Raw genomic sequence first — 22,630 nt, 5'->3', positions numbered from 1 at the left:
CGTGCATGGTCTCATATTGCAGAGTCCTGGCAATTAATTGAAAGAGGTGTATGAAAAACCACACTATATTTTGATGCAGCAATTCCACTGCAGGCAGACATACTCCCAACAAATATGTACAAGATACAGTAGATCAGTGATGCAGTCGTCATGTACTGCATGTGTATCCAGTGTGGCCCACATTCAGCTATAAAGGAATTCATTTCATTTAATTAAAAAAATGTGAAATTCAATGTACCTACCTAGTCTGAATCTCAGGACAGCGAGTGGTCCTCCATGAAAGGCCTGCATCAGCATATCTGTCCCCTCCGCACCTCCTTCCAGGCCTGTCGCCCACTGTAGTCCTCGCAGGCCTCCTGAGTAACGCAGGTGCTGAGCTAGTCTCAGTGTGTCGGTTGCAGCTACCTCCTCTGCCACCAGTGCCATGTTCAAAGGTGCCAAGCCCGCATCAAAGCACATCAGCTCTCCCTGCCCTCCCCCCACCACGGCCACAGCTCCAGCAGGGTGCCAGGCAAGGAGGTTGGGTGACACTGGGCAGGAGGCCAGGACACTGACCCCTCGTCGCTGGTCGTACAGAACCAAGGAGGAGTCACTTAAGCCCAGGAGGAGCATGGTTTCAGAGGGGTGATGAGTGCAGGTAATGGGCGGCACTGGTAGTGGGATGTGGGTGACAGACACACGGTGCAGGCGCCCTCGCGCACATTCATACACACAGTTGTCGGCCGATGATCCACCTCCGGATCCTGGGGGTCTTGCTGGTAGCTCCAGTGTTAGCAGCTGGTAGGGTTGAAGTAGGCTGAAACGGCAGTCCAGCGGGTGGCCTTCTGTCCGGACGGAGCTAAGAACCTGAGAACAGAGAGTAAACATTACAGTTCATTTTGTTACAGTTTGACTATATTAGAATGTATATGTTCTGTATATCACAATACTTTGGTGCTGATTCAGTTCTGATTTACTGTGATTCTAAAGGAAAGGTCTTGCATGTCCACAGTATGAATATTTGTAATTTTCAAAAAGCAAAATTGATTGATTTGAATTGGTCAAGACATATTTCCAAAATAAATGCATATCACATGTCAGTCAGTCAGTCCTACATTTATCTAAGTTGAATGGCTCAGTGGTTTCATTTAGCTGCTCCTGCTCATGAAATAAATACAATCAGGTCAAGTAGAAGACATAGTGGTTTATTTCTCCTCACATTTAGTAAACAGAGAAAAGGGCAGCAGTTGTGAGAGCAGTTCACTCTTGCAAGGGCAGATGTCTCTTCCTCTCAAACCACCCATAAAAATTATGGTTAAATATGAATCAGGATATTTACAACTGATTGACATGGTCCACCAAGTCTTAAAAATTGCCCGATCTCATAAAGTTTAGGGAGTAAAACCTGCTTAGTTAGACTCACTATGATATTTCATGGGTTCCTGGCCAAGCGCTCCACAAAATACCACTCAAATTGGTCAATTTATTTTTGAATTATCCTGCTAAAAGAGAATATTACCTCATTGGTTGAGGTAACACAAGTCTCCCAATTTTAAAGTCTACTGACAGATTCAGATTAGATTTGAAACATTATTTTGTTTTTTATTATTTCATTGGCCCAGAAGTGAAAATAAAAGCCCATATTGACACAGGAGAGGGTAGAGGTGTAATTCAGCCAGCAGCACAACTGGAACTTAATCCCTTGATTGTGTTGTCTAAACACGGTCTTCCACTTTAAGTAAAAGGAAGAAGCAGACTTGTTTCTTTACTGTTAATAAACTAACAGAAATGAACGTAAGACAGAGCTAGTGTATATGCGGGGGGGGGAGAAAGTGAGTGACAAATGAGATGCACAAAAACCCCACGCGCTCTGGAGATGGAAGAAAAAGAGCCGTCCATTTTCCTCATTAACATCCTGCTGTAAATCAACATGACGATTGATAAGGGCTCCATTTCAACCACATCCTCTGTGTGTCACCTGGTGAGAAGCAAACTCTTCTATTTACCCATGTAAGGAGTCAGTTACTCTGAAGAAACACGCTCTTCCAGTTCAGAGAGGAATTAAGCTTATTATCATTATCATTTGACCAGCAGTTTGATAGAGATTTTAGATGACGTGATCCTGAAGGATGGGTCACACTGGTCCTGCCAAGCACATGGACACTGCCACTGAGGGAGAAAGGTTGTGTCACAGGTGGCACTGTCGATAAAACACCCACAAGGAACCAGGAGCAGTGGGTGGATGACTGGAGACAACAGCAGCCCAAGAGTTCCACAGCCACTAACAGAGATTTTTTAGGAGGGATTTTCACTTTACCAAAGCCTCCATCAGAGCTCTGCATTAACTGTGGCAGCTGTGGCTAAATGAGCCCATTCCTTTTTGCCATGTAGACAGAAAGAGGGATAGGCTGCCTACCTGCCTTCCTTTTGCAAAGCTGCCCGACATTGCCAAAAAGAGACTTAGAGGGAGGAAGGGAGAAGCAGTCGAATGTCCTACTGAAAGCTTTTTTTTTTTCCCTTCCCCATAATCCCCCAGAGCTATAGCTCCTGCTGCTCCCCAGGGGGTGGGTGCTGTGTATGTGTATGTGTGTGTGTGTGTGTGTTTATTTGAGCCAGCAGGCTAGAGGGCTTACGTCATGTGGTAAGAGAATCCTTATCATGGTTTGGGTCTCTGGATAGATAGAAAGTGACACTTCCATTAAATAAACTTGCACACAAACAAATAGAAAGTGAGGGTCCATCGAGTCAGAATTGTCCTGTCACATGAATCACAAGACCGTCTTCAATTCCTAACACGCTGACCCACCACCACCACATCCACTCACATCTCCTCCTCCTCCTCAGCCTTTCATCCTGTGCCCAGCTTGCTAGTGTCTGCTGTCTGCTGCTCCCGCGTTGCCACGGTGGCACTAGCTGGGATAAGGTGCAGCTGATTCAGCGCCGTGTAGCTCAGGACTGAGAATAAGCGGAAAAACTCAGGCAAAGAATAAATAGTGCTTGGACTAGTTCAACCTGCAACAGCCAGAAGTTTAATTAAGATCAAGCAAAATATGTTCTTCATCTTGTGTTCATTTATGTCACATTATTGCCGACAAGCTCACGTGTGGAAGATGTGGAGCAAACACTCAAAACCCAGAGTTAAATTGCTCATAACTCAATTATTAACTGTCAGTACAGTTTAGTTCACTGCTGAATCAGCCATGTTCCTGACCACAGATGCACAGTTATTCAAATGAATACTACAAATGTTATTTTCAAACCACAATACAATACAGAAGTGAATTTAATTAGCCACTGATGTATTGATTCAGTGTTTTAGGTGGATGTTAGTTCAAAGATACAAAAGCTATTTAATCATATGATCTATATATCTATATATGATTTAATGATGGAAAAAAACAAATTAAAACAGAATTTTTAAAATACATGTAAACATTTTAGTCTAACTCAGCCACATAATATGACTGGGAGTTGAATTGCTACTGCATGCATGATGAAGAAGCAGCGACACAGAAGAAGAAGACAACAGGAGTTTATGCTTCATCAGCTTGTATTTTAAAGATCACGGATGGTAGAAGGAAGGTTCATGGATGAAGAAGGACACAAGGGAAAGGGCGAGATGGAGGCAGATGATCCCCTGTGGTGACCGCTATAAGGAGAAGCCAAATGAAGAAGAAGGACGGTAGAAAGATCCTTCTTCGTAATGGCGCTCGCCAACTAAACCATAAACCGCCAAATGCTAACAAACTGTCGCCACATAGCATAACAGAGGTGGACACACTTCATTCAAAAAATCAATTCCCCTCTATTGCTTGTTTACTGGGACAAGGACAGTAGCTTGACCATAGCTCGACCGAACAGTGCATAGAAATGTGACTATAGTGTGAATTCAAGTCTGAACAGCAATACATGTAGAAAGAGTAGAGAGTTGTCCAGAAAAGGGATTATTGCATTTTATCATACCAGTTAAAGAACATTTAATAATCATATTTGTATTGCATTTAATGTCTTGTTCTAGATGTTTTTTGCACGTAAACTTCATCATTTCTTATAAAAGGTACATCACTTAAAAGGATATGGCCTAAAACTCCCGATGCAGCAACAGAAAATGTGTGAATAAATACATAAAAACTGCCACAGTCACACATTTACACTCACAACAGCACAGCTGCATCTCAAACTCTGGGTCATCTCTAAAGACATGCTGTGCCTCACTTTCCATTTCATGTGCACCAAGCAAAGGCAAAGCAAAATGCACCTGGAGGCAACACAGCTGATTAGGACGTAAGGGAAGGAAGAAAAGAAAAGGATCTTTATTGTAATTGCACAACAAAATTTGAAGGACAGATGGAGGGTTGATCAGAGTCCCTGCAACTGAACGCGCCGCCACAATGAACCAACCTGACTGAACACACGCCGCTAACCACTAAGCCACCGCGTTGCCACCATAAGAGCACATAACTCAAGTCTTTCAGGGTTATAGGGGTTTGAAACTCTTCAACTCCAAACTCTCATATCACTGAATGTTGGTTGAAACAAAAATATCAGTCAAATATCACACACATTACGAGAGAGTTAACCTGCAGCTGACAGACCAGTTTTAAAACTACAAGTTGGCTGCAACAATAATAAATGTTAGATATTCATAAAATGTATAATTTTGCATTCATCTCATAGCAGCAGCTGTCTCAGTTCATTATGTCTCTAACCTTTTATAACCAATTAAACAATCTGGAGCCCTGTAAATCTAATAGAATTACATCTTGGACTAACCCTAACTTGTAAATTTCCCCTTTGTGGGACTAACAAAAGGATTATCTTATGTTATCTTAAAAGAAGAGCAGAGAAAGGCCTGCTGAAATACAGTCGCCTTAAAGGAGGAGCTTTGTTTGCAAACTCTTCAACATAAGAGCATCAAGAAGAGAAATGACAATGCAGGTCAAAAGAGCAAGCGAGCGAAAAAGTGCAAAAGAGAAGGATGCAGAAAAATTCAAAAAAAGATGAAAAAAGGACGAAAAATGAGAGGAAGGGGTGGAGACATGGAGAGAGAGACAGATGCAAAGAGAGTAGAGAGACAGAGAGGCCTCTAGTAAGTAGCTTTCTCCTGGTTATTGGTTTCAGTGACTGGTCAAAACTATTCTTCTCCATTCTTCTCCTCTCTCTCTCTCAGCCAGCACCTTTTTTTCTCGTCCGTGGCGTAAAAGATAAAGCGGACGGGCCCAACTGTGTGGCTGGCCCTTGTTCACAGCAGTGGCCTTTTGAAGCCAATTTTCCAGCTCACGGAGCAGAGAAAGACTGGGAGAGACGGCTAGAGAGGAAGAGACCAAGGGACTCGGAGGAGAAACGAGGGATGAGGGGCGGGGAGTTTTAGGTATGTGAATTAGGGTAAGAGTTGAGGTAGTGATGTGAGGAGAAAAAAAAAACACTGGAGCAGCGAGATTATTAAACTAAATGTCATAATTGGTGCCACTGAACATAATTGTGGAGTGCAGAGAAATGCTTCAGCCATATTTCCTGTGTGACTTTTACAGGGCAGTGGGGCATGAGGGTAATTCTGCACTTTGGATTCTGCAGCCAAACCTTTCACGGTCCACATTATGATTCCACTCCTGAACATGTGCGTTCTACTACACGTTTTACTGCACATTTGAAACTTTTACATGCCATTTATCCTAGAAATGAAGGGAAGACAACATCAGAATAGAATATTGAATGGTATATGATTCTTGTAATGCAAATGATTTAACATAGGGTCATGTTTCAGACCTCTGCTGAGGTGTTTGCTGTTCTGCAGGAGAGAAATAGCACAGGACTCAAGTCAATAATAATTAAATGACAGCAGAATCACACGGATGCAGGGAAACTGTTTGGTGGCAGATGCCAAGCATCTTTTTAAAAAACACACACATGAACAAAAGAAATGTGCTCACAAACACAGACACAAACAAACACAAAATGCTAAAATACAATAAAGAAAATGTTTTCCCTTTCTCACTGAGATTATTAAATTGCAGGGAAATGGATTGTTTGTTTGTTTGTGTATGTTTGTCAGTGTGTGTTTGTTTAGAGTGGGGGGTTAAAAGAGGGAAGCATGAAGGGAGACTCATTAAAAATGTTAACTGATTACATAAAAACAAACTATGTATGTGTTTTCCTCTACTTCCTTCCCTCCACCACTTATCAGTGCATGTGTGTGTGTTTGGGGGGGGGGCATATGAATTAAGACCACATAGGGAAAGAAATCAGAGTTTTTTAAATGCCGAGAGACTGGCTAGAAAATTGGCTTAGTGCGGCAGATAGCGAAGTGAACAAAAGGAACATATATATGAGCTTGAAGTGATTGAAGTAGCTGGCGTCTCCCGATGTGTGCCCGGCGTTTGATTCCTGCCATGGCTCTTATATAAACTGCTCGCTTAATTTCACACTGCACATCTGAAAAATGACAACAAACGCTTTCATTAGAGCGCGATGCTGCAGCCTCATGAAGAGACTTTAATGTTCTTGAAGCGTGGAGGAAGGAAGGAAGGAGGAGAAGGAAAGGAGGGGTGAAGGAGAGAGAGAGACAGAGAATAAACTAGTTGAAGGAGTGAGATAGATGTGCGGAACATTCCAAAAACAAGAAGCAGGAAAAGCAGGGAACAGCATCTGCTTTGATTATTTCAATATTCATGTGCCCCTCCGTCTCCCATCCCTCCTTCACTCTCTCCTGCGTGAATTTGCTTTCTTAGCATCCAATTGGTTATGCTCATCTCTCCCAGTGTCTCTCCCTTCTCTCTCTGGTGTGGTGAATATTCTGCATATGTTTACCGAGGTACACGGTATTAGGAGTAGAGTTTAGCTTGGTTTGGTAATTAGATTTGGGCTCTTTCATCTGCTTTCGGCACAAGGCCAAGCCTACGTTGACACAGAAAAGGGTCATGTTTGTTTGTTTTTTTCTTCATTCATTCATTTATTTATTTATTAAGGTGTTTTTTTTGAGTGACTGAGTGAGAATGCGTAGGTGTTCTCCGTCACACTGTACTGCAGCTTAGCTCCCCAGCTTATTTCATATGGTGATACATGGAGGTGCAACACAGAGGTGCCACCCTCGAGGTGACTAACACACCGTCCCCAATCCTATCCACAACAACACAGACTCTACTCAAAACACGCAGCTTTGTCACCCTTTTCACTGTGTGTGTGTGTGTGTGTGTGTGTGTGTGGCTTAGAGTGCGTATGGTAAATCAAACCGCTTCAGTTATGATACATGGTTTCAAACACTTTTGAATGGTGTTAAAGAAAAACCTTAAAGTTGAGATTTGATTGCTTTGTTCTGTGTCCTTGTTTCATCTTTTTTTGTCTTCTGTGTCAAACCAATGTGATTATAAACAGTTGATTATTATGATTTAGCTTTGCTGATCGCTGTAGAATCTGTTTTTTTTTTATTTACAGTCAAATGGACAGTAAACAATATCTTTCAGAATGTAATGCCACAAGACAATCAACTGTCTTCAATTGTAGATATATGATATTTGATGTGGATAAAATATGACACGGTAAACTATTGGTATTATCATCACTTTAAATGTATACATTGTTGTACACATGCAAAGGTTGACCTATGGGTAATTTAATTCAATATTGTTTAAAGGTTACACACTTACAGCTTTAATGATGTGCCAGCTGCCGTTATCAAGTATGTCACTGACTAGAGAGTCCACCTATTCACTGCATCCAGTGCACTCAGAGTGAGTGTGACCATGGCTCATGGTCACGTGATCACTCAGCAGTCCTACACTCAATGAGAAGAAAATAAGTCAAATACAGGCAATACAACCAGCCTTGGAATCCATGCCAGAAGATATGGATATATGCAAGCTAAGCAGCCTTGGTCTCCAGATCTCCAGGTGGTAGTGCCAGAGGTGGCCATCAGGAGGGCATCACGTGTCTAGGACGCGTCCTAATCAGATGACTTTCAGTCATAAGCCACTGCCTGGAGCCCATTTCAAAGATGAGGGTTGAAACAGTCCTACAGCGATCCTACAATCAATTGTGTAGTGGATACTTTAGGTCCTTCACAGCAACTGATTCTCAAGGGAAAGAAAAGGGGGCAATCTGCTATTTCCCATAAATGGATGGATTGCTGGCAGGATACTGAGGTCACCAAAGGGGGTTTTCATAATGCTATTGCAGTGCTAAATATTGCTGCAGTAAAAAAGACTGTCCAAATGGGCAAGGTCAATAAAAGCCAATACAACACATAAGCTGAATGAAAGACTCTGGTGACCATTGACCCCGCTTATGTGCTTGCACAGGTAAACGGTTCATCTGTGGTTCAAATCTCCCATGGATACACAGTGGCTATGTCCACATGTCTTAGATATGCCTGTCATGACAGCTTTTTAAATATCATCTCTATCAAGACAAAGCACCGCAAGAGTTTGTTTAAGGTCAAAAGGTGGGATATATTTGACTGAGTGAGACTGTCACGTGATCTCAGTCAGACTGAGTGGCTTTCCACTTACCACAGGTAAAGCCACTCTACATTGAGCTAAAGAGAGCTGCAGTCAACGCCTAGGAAGATTCAAAACGTCTGTTAACGTTAACGCTGGAAAGGATTGTCCACGAGTTATTGAATAGGATTCATTTGTGTGACCTGTGTATTTGTTTACGTTTAAACCTTGGGTACGATTAAACGCCCAGTTTATGCTACATCTACGTCCGATCCCCTTCCATCAATCCTCATAAAAGCTCCACCCCCAAAACACTGGAAGATGTGGGGTCATGGAACTGTTCATTTCAACTGCACTTTGTCTACCAACCTTAACTTAACTGGCTATATCTTGATGGCTACCAGGGAGTGAACATTTCGACAAATAAAGGCTGAGACAGAAACTGAAAACAACACTACACTGTACTGTACAGCACCGGTTTACCTTGAGGCCTTCAGTAGGTGAGCAGCTGAGGAGGACCAGGTTGTTCCTGTGTGCGTCTGTGGGAGTCCAGGGCCACAGCTCGTCACCAGGCTCGTCCAGGTTCCACCAGCAGAGCGCCACATCCTGGAGACGGTTGAGAGCCACGTGTCTGCGAAGCCTGCGACCCTGCGCGCTCAACTCCACACACAACACCTGCACAAGGACACGCAAGAACACACAAAACGGACCATACAGTCAGAAGAGCAGAGGGTATTACAGTCCAGTGTGGCAGACACACGGTTAAAATACATTGTATGACAAATGAGAAGTTATCAGACTGTTTGAGTGATTCATGTTATTTGAATTCATCTCTCTGGGTTGTTTGAACACCTGAGGGCTCTGAAACTTCTGCATCTGTGGCCTCAAATATCCTTCTCCCGTCCTTCCCTGGTTCTGTTTGTGTTGATATCTTAGGTGGGTTTTTTTTTCTTTATCTTCCATTATTAATGTCTTTGTGTGTTTTGTTCTGTCGGGCTTTTTGTTTTAGTGATGTGCATATTTTTGGGAAGGTCTGCCACGCTCTACAGGCCACAACAAAGAGACGCACGGTAATGAGCTCTCGTGGCGCTTGGGGCGTGCACACACACTTACACACATTCGGACAGGAACACACACACACACACACAAATGCATACATGACTGCATGCATGTATGCACACGTGTACATAAATAAAAATGGCCACACACACACACAAACACACACTTTTTACGGACATACTAAGAGCAAACATACACACACGCACACATTATTTGCCAAACAGTGCTCTCTCCAAAAGTGAAATTGCTCACACACACACACACACACGCCAGTATTCACAGGCCTTTCAGACACACTTTATCTCCAGTCACACTCACTAACACAATGAACCATACTAGAGTCAATGGCTAACATACATTGGCGCGCGTGTGTGTCCATGACCTTCGTCATGCTGCAGAGAAGTGGCGAGGATGTTACAGATAAAGGGAAGGCAAAGGTGAAGGAGTGAAAAAAGAGAGGAATAAAGGTTGGTAATGAAGAAAAATCTGATTGTTTGGATTTGAACAGAAGGGTAAGGAAGAAGGAAGAGGGGTGATGGCCGCCTTTGTGCTCTTAAGCTTTAGGGAAATGGAAAGAGAGGAATAAATCCCGCTTGAAAGACGGGATGAATGAAGTACAAAACAAAGGCATACATAATGGGAGGTTTGTGTCAAAATAAATGTATGAAAGCCCAGAAAAGAGCAGTCAGATGTAAAATCAAAGCCCCACTGAATAGGTACAGTGTGTTGTCAAAAGTGGTAATAGAGGAATGTGTTCAGAAATTAAATAATAAAAAAAAAAACACACACACACATACACACTCCTCAGTGTAGCAAAGGTTTAAAAGCCCAGGAACATGTAGAAATTAGAGTATTGACAAGCTGTACTGTATACGAGTAGAGCAGATTTCAGGTTCATTGGTCCATGTCTACCCTTCTCGGCCCCCTGGGGGAGACGAATGAAAATGATGGACGTACATGTGATGATAAAGGGAACAAAGAATCGCCCCAAACAGCCAAATGGGAGATCACTAACAGATGAGAAATGGAAAAGAAGAAGAAAAAAATATATCACTGGGTTAATAACACCCTCTATCTCCACCCCCCCACACACACACACACACCCTTCCTCCATCACCCCATCCATACTCATCTTTTCCCCTCTTCTAGATTATTTTTTTATTTTTTCCTCTGCTGGCGTTTGCTGGTCAGCAATAATCAAAAACCACTTTCTGTGGGCTGGATTAGTTTACCCCCCTCAATGTTCCCCACTCTCCCTTCTCCAGCTTAGCCCACTGGACCAGGGCAATGTGTATGTGCTTGTGTGTGTGTGTTTGTTGTGGGGGTTGGGTAGCTGAGCATGCATGTGCACACGTGTGTGTGTGTGTTGCAGGTTCCATGCACATGTATTGACAGTGGCGGTGGTTGAATGAATGTGTGTGTGTCTTATCAGGACTTGACTTCTGGAGACGCATTAATGTGATAATGCCAGGGTTAGCGGTTAGCCGGCTAGTGAAGGACGACACAGTGGGTTTTGTTTTTGGGGCAAAGGCGAAAGTTACTATCAGCAAAAAAAAACCCCTGCTCTTCTTAACACGAACCTTTGTGTCAGGTTAAGAGACAGAGACAGGAAACATGAAGAGAATTAGAGGACAGTAAGGCACAATAATAACTTCAAACCTACCTGTTGTTCAAAAGAATACGAAGATAAACTATCATAACATCGTTTAAAGACTGTATTAGGCTGTATAAGATTGTAGGGGTATCAAAATCAACACAGACACAAAATAAAAAAGTCACTATGATAGCAGATGTTCCAAAGATAAATAGAAAATAATAATAATTAAATATTAGATAAGTAAGTGGGGATGTCAATGAATAATTGATAATAACTGATTAAATAATAGAACAAATGCACATTTTCAGCTTCCCCAAAACTGACGCTGAAGCCACATTATCACGTTCAACAGGCACAGAGAACAGCTGTCAAAACACCAAAGTGGGAAAAAATGCTCTAAAAAAGTTGTATTTATTTATTATCTGTGCATTCCCAGGGCAACCTGAGAAGATATCCACAGTTTTGGATCGTTGAAGATGTTTTAAGAATCTAAAAACAATCCATTTGCTCCAGATTTAACACATTTGACAGAAAAAGGTGTTTTAACTTTCAAAACAAAATCACTAAAACAGGGGTTTAATGCGAGGAGACGAGGTAAAACCTAGTTGTGAGAGATTGTGGAAACTAGTTACTGAACGGAAACAAAGGAATGGAAGCTTCACAGTGTCACATTATGTTGGGTTCAGTTCTCTAATTAAAGTAACTGCACGTTTATTTAATCCGCTCTTTAAATTCTTCATTTACTCTGGTTTTGCAGCAAACATAGATGTGGGTATTTTCAGTCGTTAATGGTTTCGTTACGAAAAAAAAAAAATAATACCTCTTCCATGAATTGTTAATGATTAACAGACCACTGGTTTTTAATATGGCCATGTTCAGTCAGGGAACATGTTTAATAATTTGGATCCTTTTATGTGAAATGTTTGAATGACTCATTTTCAGGTTTGAGGTGGAGCCACGTTTCTAATGGCACCTCCTGTGATACTGCTGCTGTATAGAAAATATGACTTATATGTCTTTGTATTTCTTCTTTTCTTTTATGTTTTGTCACGTACAAGACTGACATTTTGGAAATGTTGGCCATCAGGAGGGAAAGATGAAGAAGAAGAGTTGGACAGTGATATGAGACTCACTCTCTGTCACACACTCTCACACACACACACACACACACACACACACACACATTGTGCACACTCAGTGTCTTCAACTGTACCTTGATTTCAGAGGGTGAGAGTTTGTCTGTTCGCCTGCCACCGTCTGCAGAGTCCTGGTTCTTTCTGTTGAGGTAAACTGCAGCCACTTGGCTCTGCTCCAGGAAGGACAGCAGAATCAGCCTCTCGCCAGCATGGAATGACATCACTCACACACACACACACACACACACACACACACACACTCTGCTTAATGTTGTGATTCAAATTTGTTGTTCAACCTTGAGGAGTCATCTGTCTCCTTACAACTAAAAATAACACGTATACTACATTACATACACAATGTAAATCAGTGGCTTTAATTAGAATTAAATGTGTTAAATAAATACATATATATCTTCATTAATGAAGGTTAAAAAGCTTGAATAAATTCAGCATTTAATGGTTTTAATAAATTAAAACCCACACATCCTTTCAAACTACTAAAATGTTTAAAGGTGTTAATTAAACATTGAACATAAATTGAAGCAGTATTGTTTAATCTGTAATCTACATAGTGGCCTTAATCTGATGATCTGAGATCTATTGATTTTGTCCTCACAAACCTCTGGAGGAACCAGTCAAGTTTTTACTGGGAAAACACCATCTCATTACGTTTGTTATCATTGCTCTGCATTTCATTGGCATGACATTTTCATGTGTCCTTTGCCAGAATAAGTATAATATGATCTATCAACACCTGTTATACAACAGTATATAATGTCATGTTGATAACAGGAACAAGAGGAAAGGAGTTCCTTGTCTGCTTTCCTTCCCTTACCTCACCTTAACTTGCATTTCTATCTAGTTTCCTCTCCTCTCCTCTCTTTTTTAAGGCTTTTTTGTGGTAGAAACTTGATCCTGTTCAACTCTTCAGGAGCTGCATGGAAACGCTGATTAGCAATTAAGCCCCCGCTCCTTCAAATTAATCTGTTTATGAAACCAATTAAACGGAAACGGAGGGGGGCTGGTACACATGTCTCACAGATATCCTGCTTTGAGTTGAACAAGTGAGGCTGCACCCCGAGATTTAGAAATCTAACCGGCAATTAACCACGGTGTGTGTGTATTTATAAATGTGCGGGTATTGGTATGATTACCCTTCAAATCATCCTGTTGTGTGAAAATTTCAAATTAATATGCAAATATTCATGAGGAAAGTGAAACATTGCTTGAAAATACAGGGGAAACTAGCATTTAAAATCAGGTCAAATGAGTCTGTCCCCTATGTTGAAGTTGGATTATAAAGCATTTGTAATGAAAACTGGTAAAAAGGCTTAAACCAATGCAAAATGCAGCCATTAATGTTGCCTTGGCTTTCTGAAAGAACATTTAATGCAATGGTAAGCGTCTTTGTAATAGATTACAGACAAATCAAGTTAAATGCAGTTTAGTATTGATCTCTTTGGGTGTCTACGGGATTAGGATTAATCCAATTCACTCCCAAATGAAGGAAGAGGAATGAAACCAGACTGTGGCCCAATCTGGGACCAGGTGGTTGATTTGGCTTTACGGGTCAGACCTTCATGACCTACAACGATACACCCCCGAGAATCCACACAGGCATGATTATAGTGTGCATATATATATATGTATATACCAACACATGTACATTTATTATACATTTATCCCTGAGACACATATGCACAGATATACAAGCCTGCAGCCAGGATTTACACACGCACAGCAACACACAACATTTTCAATTTCAAATTTGCATTCATAGGCATAAAACAACGCAATCACAAGTTAAAGCCTGCACACAGTCTGACCTCTCTCTGGCTCACACACTCTCTCACACACACACACACACACACACACACACACACACACACACACACACACACACACACACACACACACACACACACACACACACACACACACACACACACAGTCGCCTAAATCCATTTAATGCCATCTCTTCAGCACATGTTGACATAAGAGGCCAATGGGCTTAGGCAAAGCACATTTAAACATGGGTAAATGAAACCGGCTATGAAAAATCACTTAAGAATGCTTAATCGTGGAGCATATGCGCAGCTTGGCCCAGCCATCAGCCAAAAGAAGCTGGTAATACTTTGATGGTGTAAAATATATGTAATCTACTGCTCTGTGTGATGCAATCAGAGCTCATAGGGTAGGAATATGAGCGTAAGCCACACGGAGGATGAAGTTTAGAAGAGGACAGTATGTCTGCTCTGGAACAAAACAAAAAGCAGACCTGGCTGCTGCTGCTGCTGCTGCTGCTGCTGCTGCTGCTGGTCTTTGTGGAGCAAACACGAACAATACACAAGTCCTAACACTCAGTTCAACCCATGCAGCCACAGATATAATCTGCAGTTGTGTGTGTGTGTGTCTTCTCAGAATAGAGACACACTTACATTCATTAAGTTTATAAAAGTGAAGCAGGGAGAGGTTGGCACGCAGCGCTTTGAGCTTGTTGTTGTTTCATAGCTCAGTGATGGTGTATTGTTGTTTCACAGGAATATCAACTGGTTATAAAACTACATGCAAATATGCTGAGCGCCTTTTGTTCTTTTGTTTGCTTTCCATGTTCTCTCACTTAATGCCTGCAGGAGTTGTGCTCATCAACACATTTAGATTTGTTTGCAGACTTTTGTTGTTGCAGAGCAGGAAAATGCAGTGTTACACCTTTACAGCTGTAATTTTCACAGCATGGATTGTAAAGACAGCAATTCCTCCCTTGTGTCAAATCCCATGCGCAATAACTAGTTAGGCAGTACTTGTCATCACAGAGAAAACCTGGGGATTTCCTATGGTGATCTTCTGATATCTTGTGCCAATAATCAGTCATTTGCCTTCAAACCTTTTTTTTTTTTTTAATGCAAACTTTCAAAGGCTCTGTCAAATATTCATAATCTCTCTCAGGGTGTGCGTTTATGTGACGGCTGCTTATTTGGCACACAGACTATGCACAATTGTTAACTTTGAGCAGGAAATTGCAATGTAACTGCATGAAGATTGACATTTTATATCACTGCAACCTCGTGCTTGGGGATCTACTTAGTTGCTATGGCGCTTATTCAGCAACATGTTACGAGTGTGTCTCGTTCACTCTGCCCATGACCTGACAGACATGAAGCCATAAGGACCAACCTGAGGGAATTGTGAGTCAACTATTTCGTGTCAAAACTAGAGTTCGACACTCTGGAGAACAAAGCAACAGCAGGTTGCACAGACACCCCCTAATCACTGGAGGCCATTGTCTGCAGTGGCACTCGGAGTTTTGGATACACTTTCTCTTTCTCTGTTACTTTATAACTTCTGACCATTGTCCAAATGAGATGATTTCTCTTGTTTATTTAGTATTGTAAAAATGCTTTTTTGTCTTCTCTTTTTCCAAAAACATAAATGGAGCCTGTAGCTTTAAATCACTGTTATTTATTCACACATTTCCATTCAGATACATGTGAGTTTTTCCCAGAAACACAGTGCATGTGGCTGTATTTTCTTTTAGGTCTGTTTTGATTTTGTAACTCATCTGACATCGCACTGATTGACAATATAATTACACGTAGACAATAAAAATGTAACTTCTAATCATAACAGTTTAAGTAGGTCGCAACATTGCGCACACACATTTCACATAGGTCACGCCTCGTGTGAACCGTTTAAATAATTGTACACTGTAAATGTGTTGAATGATGTGTACTAGACTGGCTGGCTCTCTATTCTAATTGTCTCTGGCTAATTAAACAAGTGACAGATGTGAGAACTGCCTCAAACCTACTACGACACCCCACCACCACCACCACCCTCCTAAACCACACTGACACACACACACTGACACACACACACAATCCCCGGAACCCAACCTCTCACAACCATTACTCTAATAATTAGTGCCTCTGAGGCTTTGAATAGAGCACAGCGGGAGGTGAATGGGTGTGTATGTGTGTGCATGTGTGTGTGTGTACTTAGGTGTGGGTGTGTGGAAGTGTGTGCCAGAGTATGTGCCATTGTGTGTACATGTGCATATGTTCTCTGGGCATGTATGCCTGAAAACATAAGAGGACATGGAAAAAATATGTCTAATTACGTATATACATGTAAGAACAAGTGTGTAGACACCTGAGAGTGTATGTACAAGTCTGTGTGTGTGTGTGTGTGTGTGTGTGTGTGTGTGTGTGTGTGCACTATGGGGGCTTTATCAGGTGTCTGGAGACCCTGGGCGGAAGTGGGGTGGGTGGTGTTATGAACAAATAATTGATACAGAAAGAAAGAAATAATTAGCAGATTTGGGCCGGTGTCCACGGCCCCATATTCTCTCCTGCCAGGTCTGCTGAGCGAGAGAGCGCAGTGTGAGGGGGGCGGTGCTCCCTGGAGGAACGTGCAATGGAAGAAAAACACTGATGGATGCTCTTAAGGGACGGGCCCTGGACACACGCAGCACAAAAGGATTTGCCCGCAATTAGCCTGCAGAGTCGCCGTGCTCACCTGTGGCACCTGCTCTGTGTGTGTGTGCGTGTGTGTGTGTGAGTTAGCACTTGTGTGAGCAAGTGTTTGCTTGACAAAGTGGTGAGGAGAGTGGTGTGTGCGTGTGTGTGTGTGTGCGCTGTAGATGGTTAAGTGGTTTTAAAATAAAAGACATATAAATGTACAGAGTAAGTCTCTGTCTGTCTTTTACAGACACCTGGTGGAAACAGTATAGACCACTATTTGAATCATAACAATACAGCAGAACGCATGTTTGACTGTGAAAATAGTTCAAAGTTGGTCAGAAATGCAAAAGTAGCTTTAAAGGTCGAGTGTGTAACACTTACAGCGTGTTTCCACCGAGAGGAACAGTTCAGTTCCGGTTTCCATTAGGTATAGTACCAAAATAACCGGCACCAGGTGTTCCATTTTTCAGTACCCTTACCTTGAGGTACCAGAGTACCGTTACCGGTACGATATATATTACGGGGTGGAGCTAGACCCAAGACAGTCAGCCAATTGGGCGGCAGAAAAGTGTAACTCCCATGCGACCAATGTTTGTTGAACGCCCGCAGTCTATTCTCATACACAGTTTGATGTTTTGTTGAGACAAACAGCCACAAAAAAATGCCCGATGCCGTTGTTCGTTGTCGCAGCACCAGTACAACACCACCAGTATCTCGGGCACAGTCGAAACGCAAGCGTGACCGAGGGCTTTACCGTTCCAAACCATACTGTACCATGAAGGAAACACTGGCATTATTGGCAGAAATTACATATACTAGCCATAAGTGGAAATATCGCTATATAACAAGGTTTCTTAGACTTACAAAAAGCCTCTTACATGTACTTTAGTCAAGAGCCTTGCTTGAAGGCAGTTGCCATCTCCTGCCACCGCGTAATGTTAAGCCACCATGGGTTTCACATTTTGCAGAGGGCGCTTACCACGTGACAAAAATGAGGAAATAGATATTCTCAAACATATCTGGGATACAAGGGCCTATGTAGTTCCCCACCTTGCTAGAGAAAAGGGAGAAGTGACGAATGAATTCCTCTGATTGTTGCACTGTGCACTCTCACCACAAGATGTCACTAGCACTTACGCACTGGTCCTTTAAGACACCTGTGAGCCATTGAAAATTACAGATAATAAAATAAAACTCATAGGGTGCAGGTGTTAAACTCACCATCAGTGACGGTGTTGGCAGGTAGTCGGCCCACTAATGTGCGGTCTATGCACACTTGTTCAAGTTGAGGTCCATTAAGGGTCAAAGTCACCAAAACTCCACTGTGTAGAATCAGCTGCAGGGAAAAATGCACATGTGTTTAATGGATTTAGGACGAGGAGGAAGGAAATTTGGTTGGTGAGTTTGAGCCCCGGTTGGAACAAGGGCCTTTCTGCATGGAGTTTGCATGTTCTCACCGTGTGTGTGTGGGGGTTTCTACGGCTTCCTCCCACAGTCCAAAAACATGCAATATGGGGATTAGGTCAAATTGGACACTCTAAATGAATGGTTGTTTGTCTCTATATGTGGCCCTGCGATGAACTGGCGACCTGTCCAGGGTGTGACCCCATTGCCCTATGTCAGCTGAGAGTGGCACAGCACCCCCGCGACCCTACTGTGGAGGATAAAGCGAAAATGGATAGACAGAAGGAAGTGACCGAAACACAAAGCAACTTCTAAAACTGTCGCTCTCTTCTGCACATCATGACTGTCAAACCCTTTCAGACACATTTGTTGCATGATATAACATAAATGTAACTTAAAAAAAAAACACACTCACTGTTTAATGACCTTCAAGGTTTGCTGATGTGACAGAAAAAGAAGCCTCAAGAGTCCCATTATAATGGTTCTGACATTCTTTTTAATGTTTCCTATTGAAATCATCCAGTGATTCTCTGAGTGTGCATGCGTGCGTGCATGTGTGCGTGTGTGTGCAGAAGGTGGTGGGCTGAGGAGGGTGTGTACCTGGCAGCAATGCTTGTTTCGCCATCTGGTGTGAACACAGGTGTTGGTCTGCAGCAGCTCCTGAATGAGCAGGATGGAATAACAGAGTGAGAGAAACAGAACAAACAGAAAAGTATTTAAGTCCCACTCCTCAACAAACTTTCCATTTGTCAGAATGCTCATACTGCATTAATGATGTTGGAGGTACACAGTAGTAGATACTTGTTGCCACAGTGTGTGTGTGTGTGTGTGTGTGTGTGTGTGTGTGTGTGTGTATGGTCAGTCATTCCAACCACATTCCAAACCCAGCCGGGGTGATTGGATGGGAGGAGAGGGATGGAGGAGGAGGAGGAGGAGGGTGGGTTGTGGAGGTGAGTTGGGTGTTTCTAGTTTCAGACAATGGTTACGGGTGAGAGAGGGGAGATGGATGATTGGAGTGTGTGTGCGTGCGTGTGTGTGTGTGCGAGTGGGTGTGTGTGTGAGCCACAGACAGGTTCCGGCAAACAAAGCTAGGTCTGTACTTCCACAAGTACAGAGTGGAAGACGGGAGGGGAGGAAAGGGAGGAGGAGGAAGAGGGGATGGGGGATGAATGAAGAGAGAGGAAGGGAAGGAGGAGGAAGACAAGGAGGGAAAGGCAGAGCAGGGATGAGGGTCGGCCTGAAGCCCCCTGATCCCCTCAAATATCCCCCTCGATGACAGAGCTCAGCCAAAAGAGAGGTGATGAGAGAGGAGAGAGAGAGAGAGGAGAAGAAACGGGAACGACAGGGAGAATGAAGGGAGCGGGAGAAAAGAGAGAGAATGCCCCTATTTGTTAATCAATCGGCCGTTTCGGAAAGGGAAAACTCTGAAAATCCCCAGAGGGAGGAAGAAGACGGCAAGGAAAGGAGAGATGGTGGTATGGGGAGGGTTTGAACAGAGGAGGCGGGTACCTCCAACTCCCTCAGCGAATCACGTAGCTTCTCTGGTCGGTGGTTTCTGGGGGTCCATGGATAGCCTCGAGCTACGGACAAAAAAAAAAAACATGGGAACAATCGAAGGACCATGGGACCTGAACTTTTAAACACAGGCACAAGACAAATTTGTTTGTTTAATTCATTTATTTTACTTCAGACTCTCTGAAGATTTAAGCATGAAAAGTGGGCAAACAAGGGAACAAAGACTGGTGACATTGAAGAAATGCAGGCACTCAAGGTCCCAGAATTCCCAAAATGCAATGCTGCATCTGATCATGAATGCATGAGAAGTAATGACTGCACTTTTAATAGGATCCATTTTGAGAAGTGACACTTTGGCTCCACTTTGACTGTAGAAACGGCAGTTAAGTCCGAGATAATGTTGAAAACAAGTCATGTAATAAGCTATTAAGCAATCAATCAAAATAATTTGACGGGTATTTTGATAATTAACTAATTGTTCGAGTAATCCATGAGGCAAAACCCTATCATTTGGGCTGCAACACATGTAAGAACTTTCTGCTTTTGTCCTTAAATTAAAACACTATATCAACAAAATATATCGGACAAAAAAGCAGTACAGAGCCTGTTTATTGATTAGAAATAAATCAGTTATTTGACAAAAATAATAATACATGGGTTTATGAATTGTTGTATTTTAATCAGGTCTATCCTATTAGTTTAGTATTTGTTTATTTATTTATTATGTATCTGAAACAATAGCACAACAGAGCTTGTAGTGTAGAATCATTTCCACTGCCAATAAATAAAGATTTACAAAACGCAAGTTAAATTTAGGGACTTTTGGAATGAAATTTAAGACCAATTTCACAATAAATAAAAATGGGGGAAAAAGAATAGCAAAGAAGCACAAATGTTTATTTTAACATAAAACAGAACTTTATGGTCCAGTGAAAAGGTTAAAATATCGACTTGAAATGCTGTTTTGTTGGTTCCACTGTTCTGATCTGATGTTACAATGAGAGGCATTCTGTAAAAGATTTTTTTTTATTATTATTATTATTTTGAGATTTTCAATTACAATCCTGCTTCCCTCATGTTTTGAAAAAATGATTCAAGACATTTTAATGCTAATTAAGACTTTTTTTTAGATGAATGAATTAAATGTCTTTAACGTTTCTGCAGAAACCCTGTTAATGTAGAGACACAGCTACATCCTGTTTTACTGACCCAGCCATTTATTTATCATATGATCAAACCATTTGTGATTTAGCATTTATCGACTTCCTATACAAGACTTTAACTGCAAAATACGACAACTCACTTCTGCAGAAACAGCTTGTGATCCAAACGATTAACAATAACTTAACTGTGAAAAGATTGTGTAACTCAAACGTGGCCCCCAAAAGGTATGATGTCCTTAAGGAGAAGCAAATATTTATTTGTTTGAAGCAACTTTTGAGACTCTGGAGTTTTCTGACAAAAAACAAACTCACTGTTAACAACACATATCTCAACATACACCACACCACAGTCGATTCCTTTTCATTTCCCGTCCCCTTTTCTCCTCAATCTGCAGTGGTTAAATAAGAGGGGGGAGGATATAGAGGAGAAAAAAACAGCTAATTGAATGTGTGTATCTGCTTCTGCCTATACACAAACACATGAAGTTCAGTGGGAGAACAAAAAAAAGAAAGAAAGGAAGGGCTGCTGTTTTTTCAATACGGTGCAATCACTATCCTGTCTGTTTATTTTACAGTCTCCCCTTTCATCTTCTACAAAACACACCATTAAAGTGAGTGCGATTGAGTGGGATTCTTTATTAAGAATGAGTGGGTAGAGGAGGTAAATAGATGCATGCAAATGAAGGTGGGGAAGGGTGGAAGAGAAAGTGGGGGGTCAGTGGAGAGAGGAGGGAGGGCAGGGGGATGAGTGTTTGTCTCCTGATAAGAGTGTTTATATTCTGCTACCGGGTGGAAATCAGAGAGTACGGGGAAGAGAGGGAAGGAGAGAGGGAGAAAGAGGAAGTTGGACATTTGACTGACTGGGACAGTGATTTTTGCAAGATGGTAATCCACTGGTGACACACACACACACACACACGGATACGAAGAATAAATGTGTCTCAGCACTGTGTTGCAACCTCACCATCACAAAACCGGAGTTTCTCATTGTAGTAGTGATGCTCTGTGGAAGTGGCTGCAAAAACAAGAGAATAAAGGATAAACACGTCGAATGAAGAGAGTAATGTGTGCAGAGCAGCGTGCATGATTCTATAGTCTGACTGCATGTGATGCTGATAAAGAGGAACAGAAAACTGAAGCTGAGCTGGAGCTGAAACATTCCCTTAGCTCCAGAGAGGCCGTGTTGGCAAAGTGTAACCCTAAACAGTGGCTCACGGCCCGGTCACTGCGAGCAAGAAAGTGGCCAGTCTGGTGACCGGCCTTTCTGGCAGGCAGCAACACCTCCGGGATTAGTAGTATTAATCAGATAAGTGGGTGAGGGGCCAGACAGGCCCAGACATGGGCACCTGCTCTGGGGCTGGGTGGGGAAGAATGGGGAGTGTGGGTTGGCAGAGTGGGTACCCCCACAGCTTCTCCAATGAGCCTGAGTCTCCCTCTAGTGGAGATACAAGGAAATATAAGAAAAAAAACAGTGTGCCAGTCGATGATGTCAGTGTTTCAACATGTTGAAGTGCACACAATATTCACAGTTGTTAGGTATACTTGAATACATTTTATGAAGATTATAATTGTATTAGGTCACATGCAGGTTTCCAACCATTAGTGGGAGGACAGGGATTAATAATGAACGTTAACATTGAGGCTGAATGGTTTAGGTAAAGTACCTCATTGCAAATTTTCTGGCACATATTGCAAATATGGTCTTTTTTGTCAAGCTGCAGACCATTATTGACTGTTGAAGACTTTAAAACAACTACTGTACTCAGTATATGAAGTGTTCCAAACATGTATGTGTTTGCATTTCAAATTGGTATAGAACGTTCCAATTTGGAATGAATACATTTCAGCCTTTGTGATTTGCAAATTGCATTGTTTCACCCATCAG

The 22,630-nt window shown here is 42.1% G+C and overlaps 1 protein-coding gene across 1 annotated transcript in view; it reads right to left on the bottom strand.

Annotated features, from left to right (window-relative positions):
* LOC122781922 (WD repeat containing planar cell polarity effector) overlaps positions 1-22,630 on the bottom strand; it is a 74,861-nt gene that overhangs the window by 25,255 nt on the left and 26,976 nt on the right. The window contains exons 5-12 of the mRNA XM_044046031.1: positions 21,710-21,760; positions 19,577-19,647; positions 18,668-18,727; positions 17,885-17,999; positions 17,805-17,820; positions 12,281-12,401; positions 8,895-9,086; positions 243-846 (exon numbers count right to left, since the gene is read on the bottom strand). Coding sequence (XP_043901966.1) covers positions 243-846; positions 8,895-9,086; positions 12,281-12,401; positions 17,805-17,820; positions 17,885-17,999; positions 18,668-18,727; positions 19,577-19,647; positions 21,710-21,760 — 1,230 coding nt within the window. The remainder of the gene's footprint in view (positions 1-242; positions 847-8,894; positions 9,087-12,280; positions 12,402-17,804; positions 17,821-17,884; positions 18,000-18,667; positions 18,728-19,576; positions 19,648-21,709; positions 21,761-22,630) is intronic.

Source organism: Solea senegalensis, linkage group LG15 (genome assembly GCF_019176455.1).
Source record: "Solea senegalensis isolate Sse05_10M linkage group LG15, IFAPA_SoseM_1, whole genome shotgun sequence".
NCBI classification, from domain to species: domain Eukaryota; kingdom Metazoa; phylum Chordata; class Actinopteri; order Pleuronectiformes; family Soleidae; genus Solea; species Solea senegalensis.
Note: the sequence above shows the minus strand (reverse complement) of the source record. Positions and strands in the feature narration are given on the sequence as shown.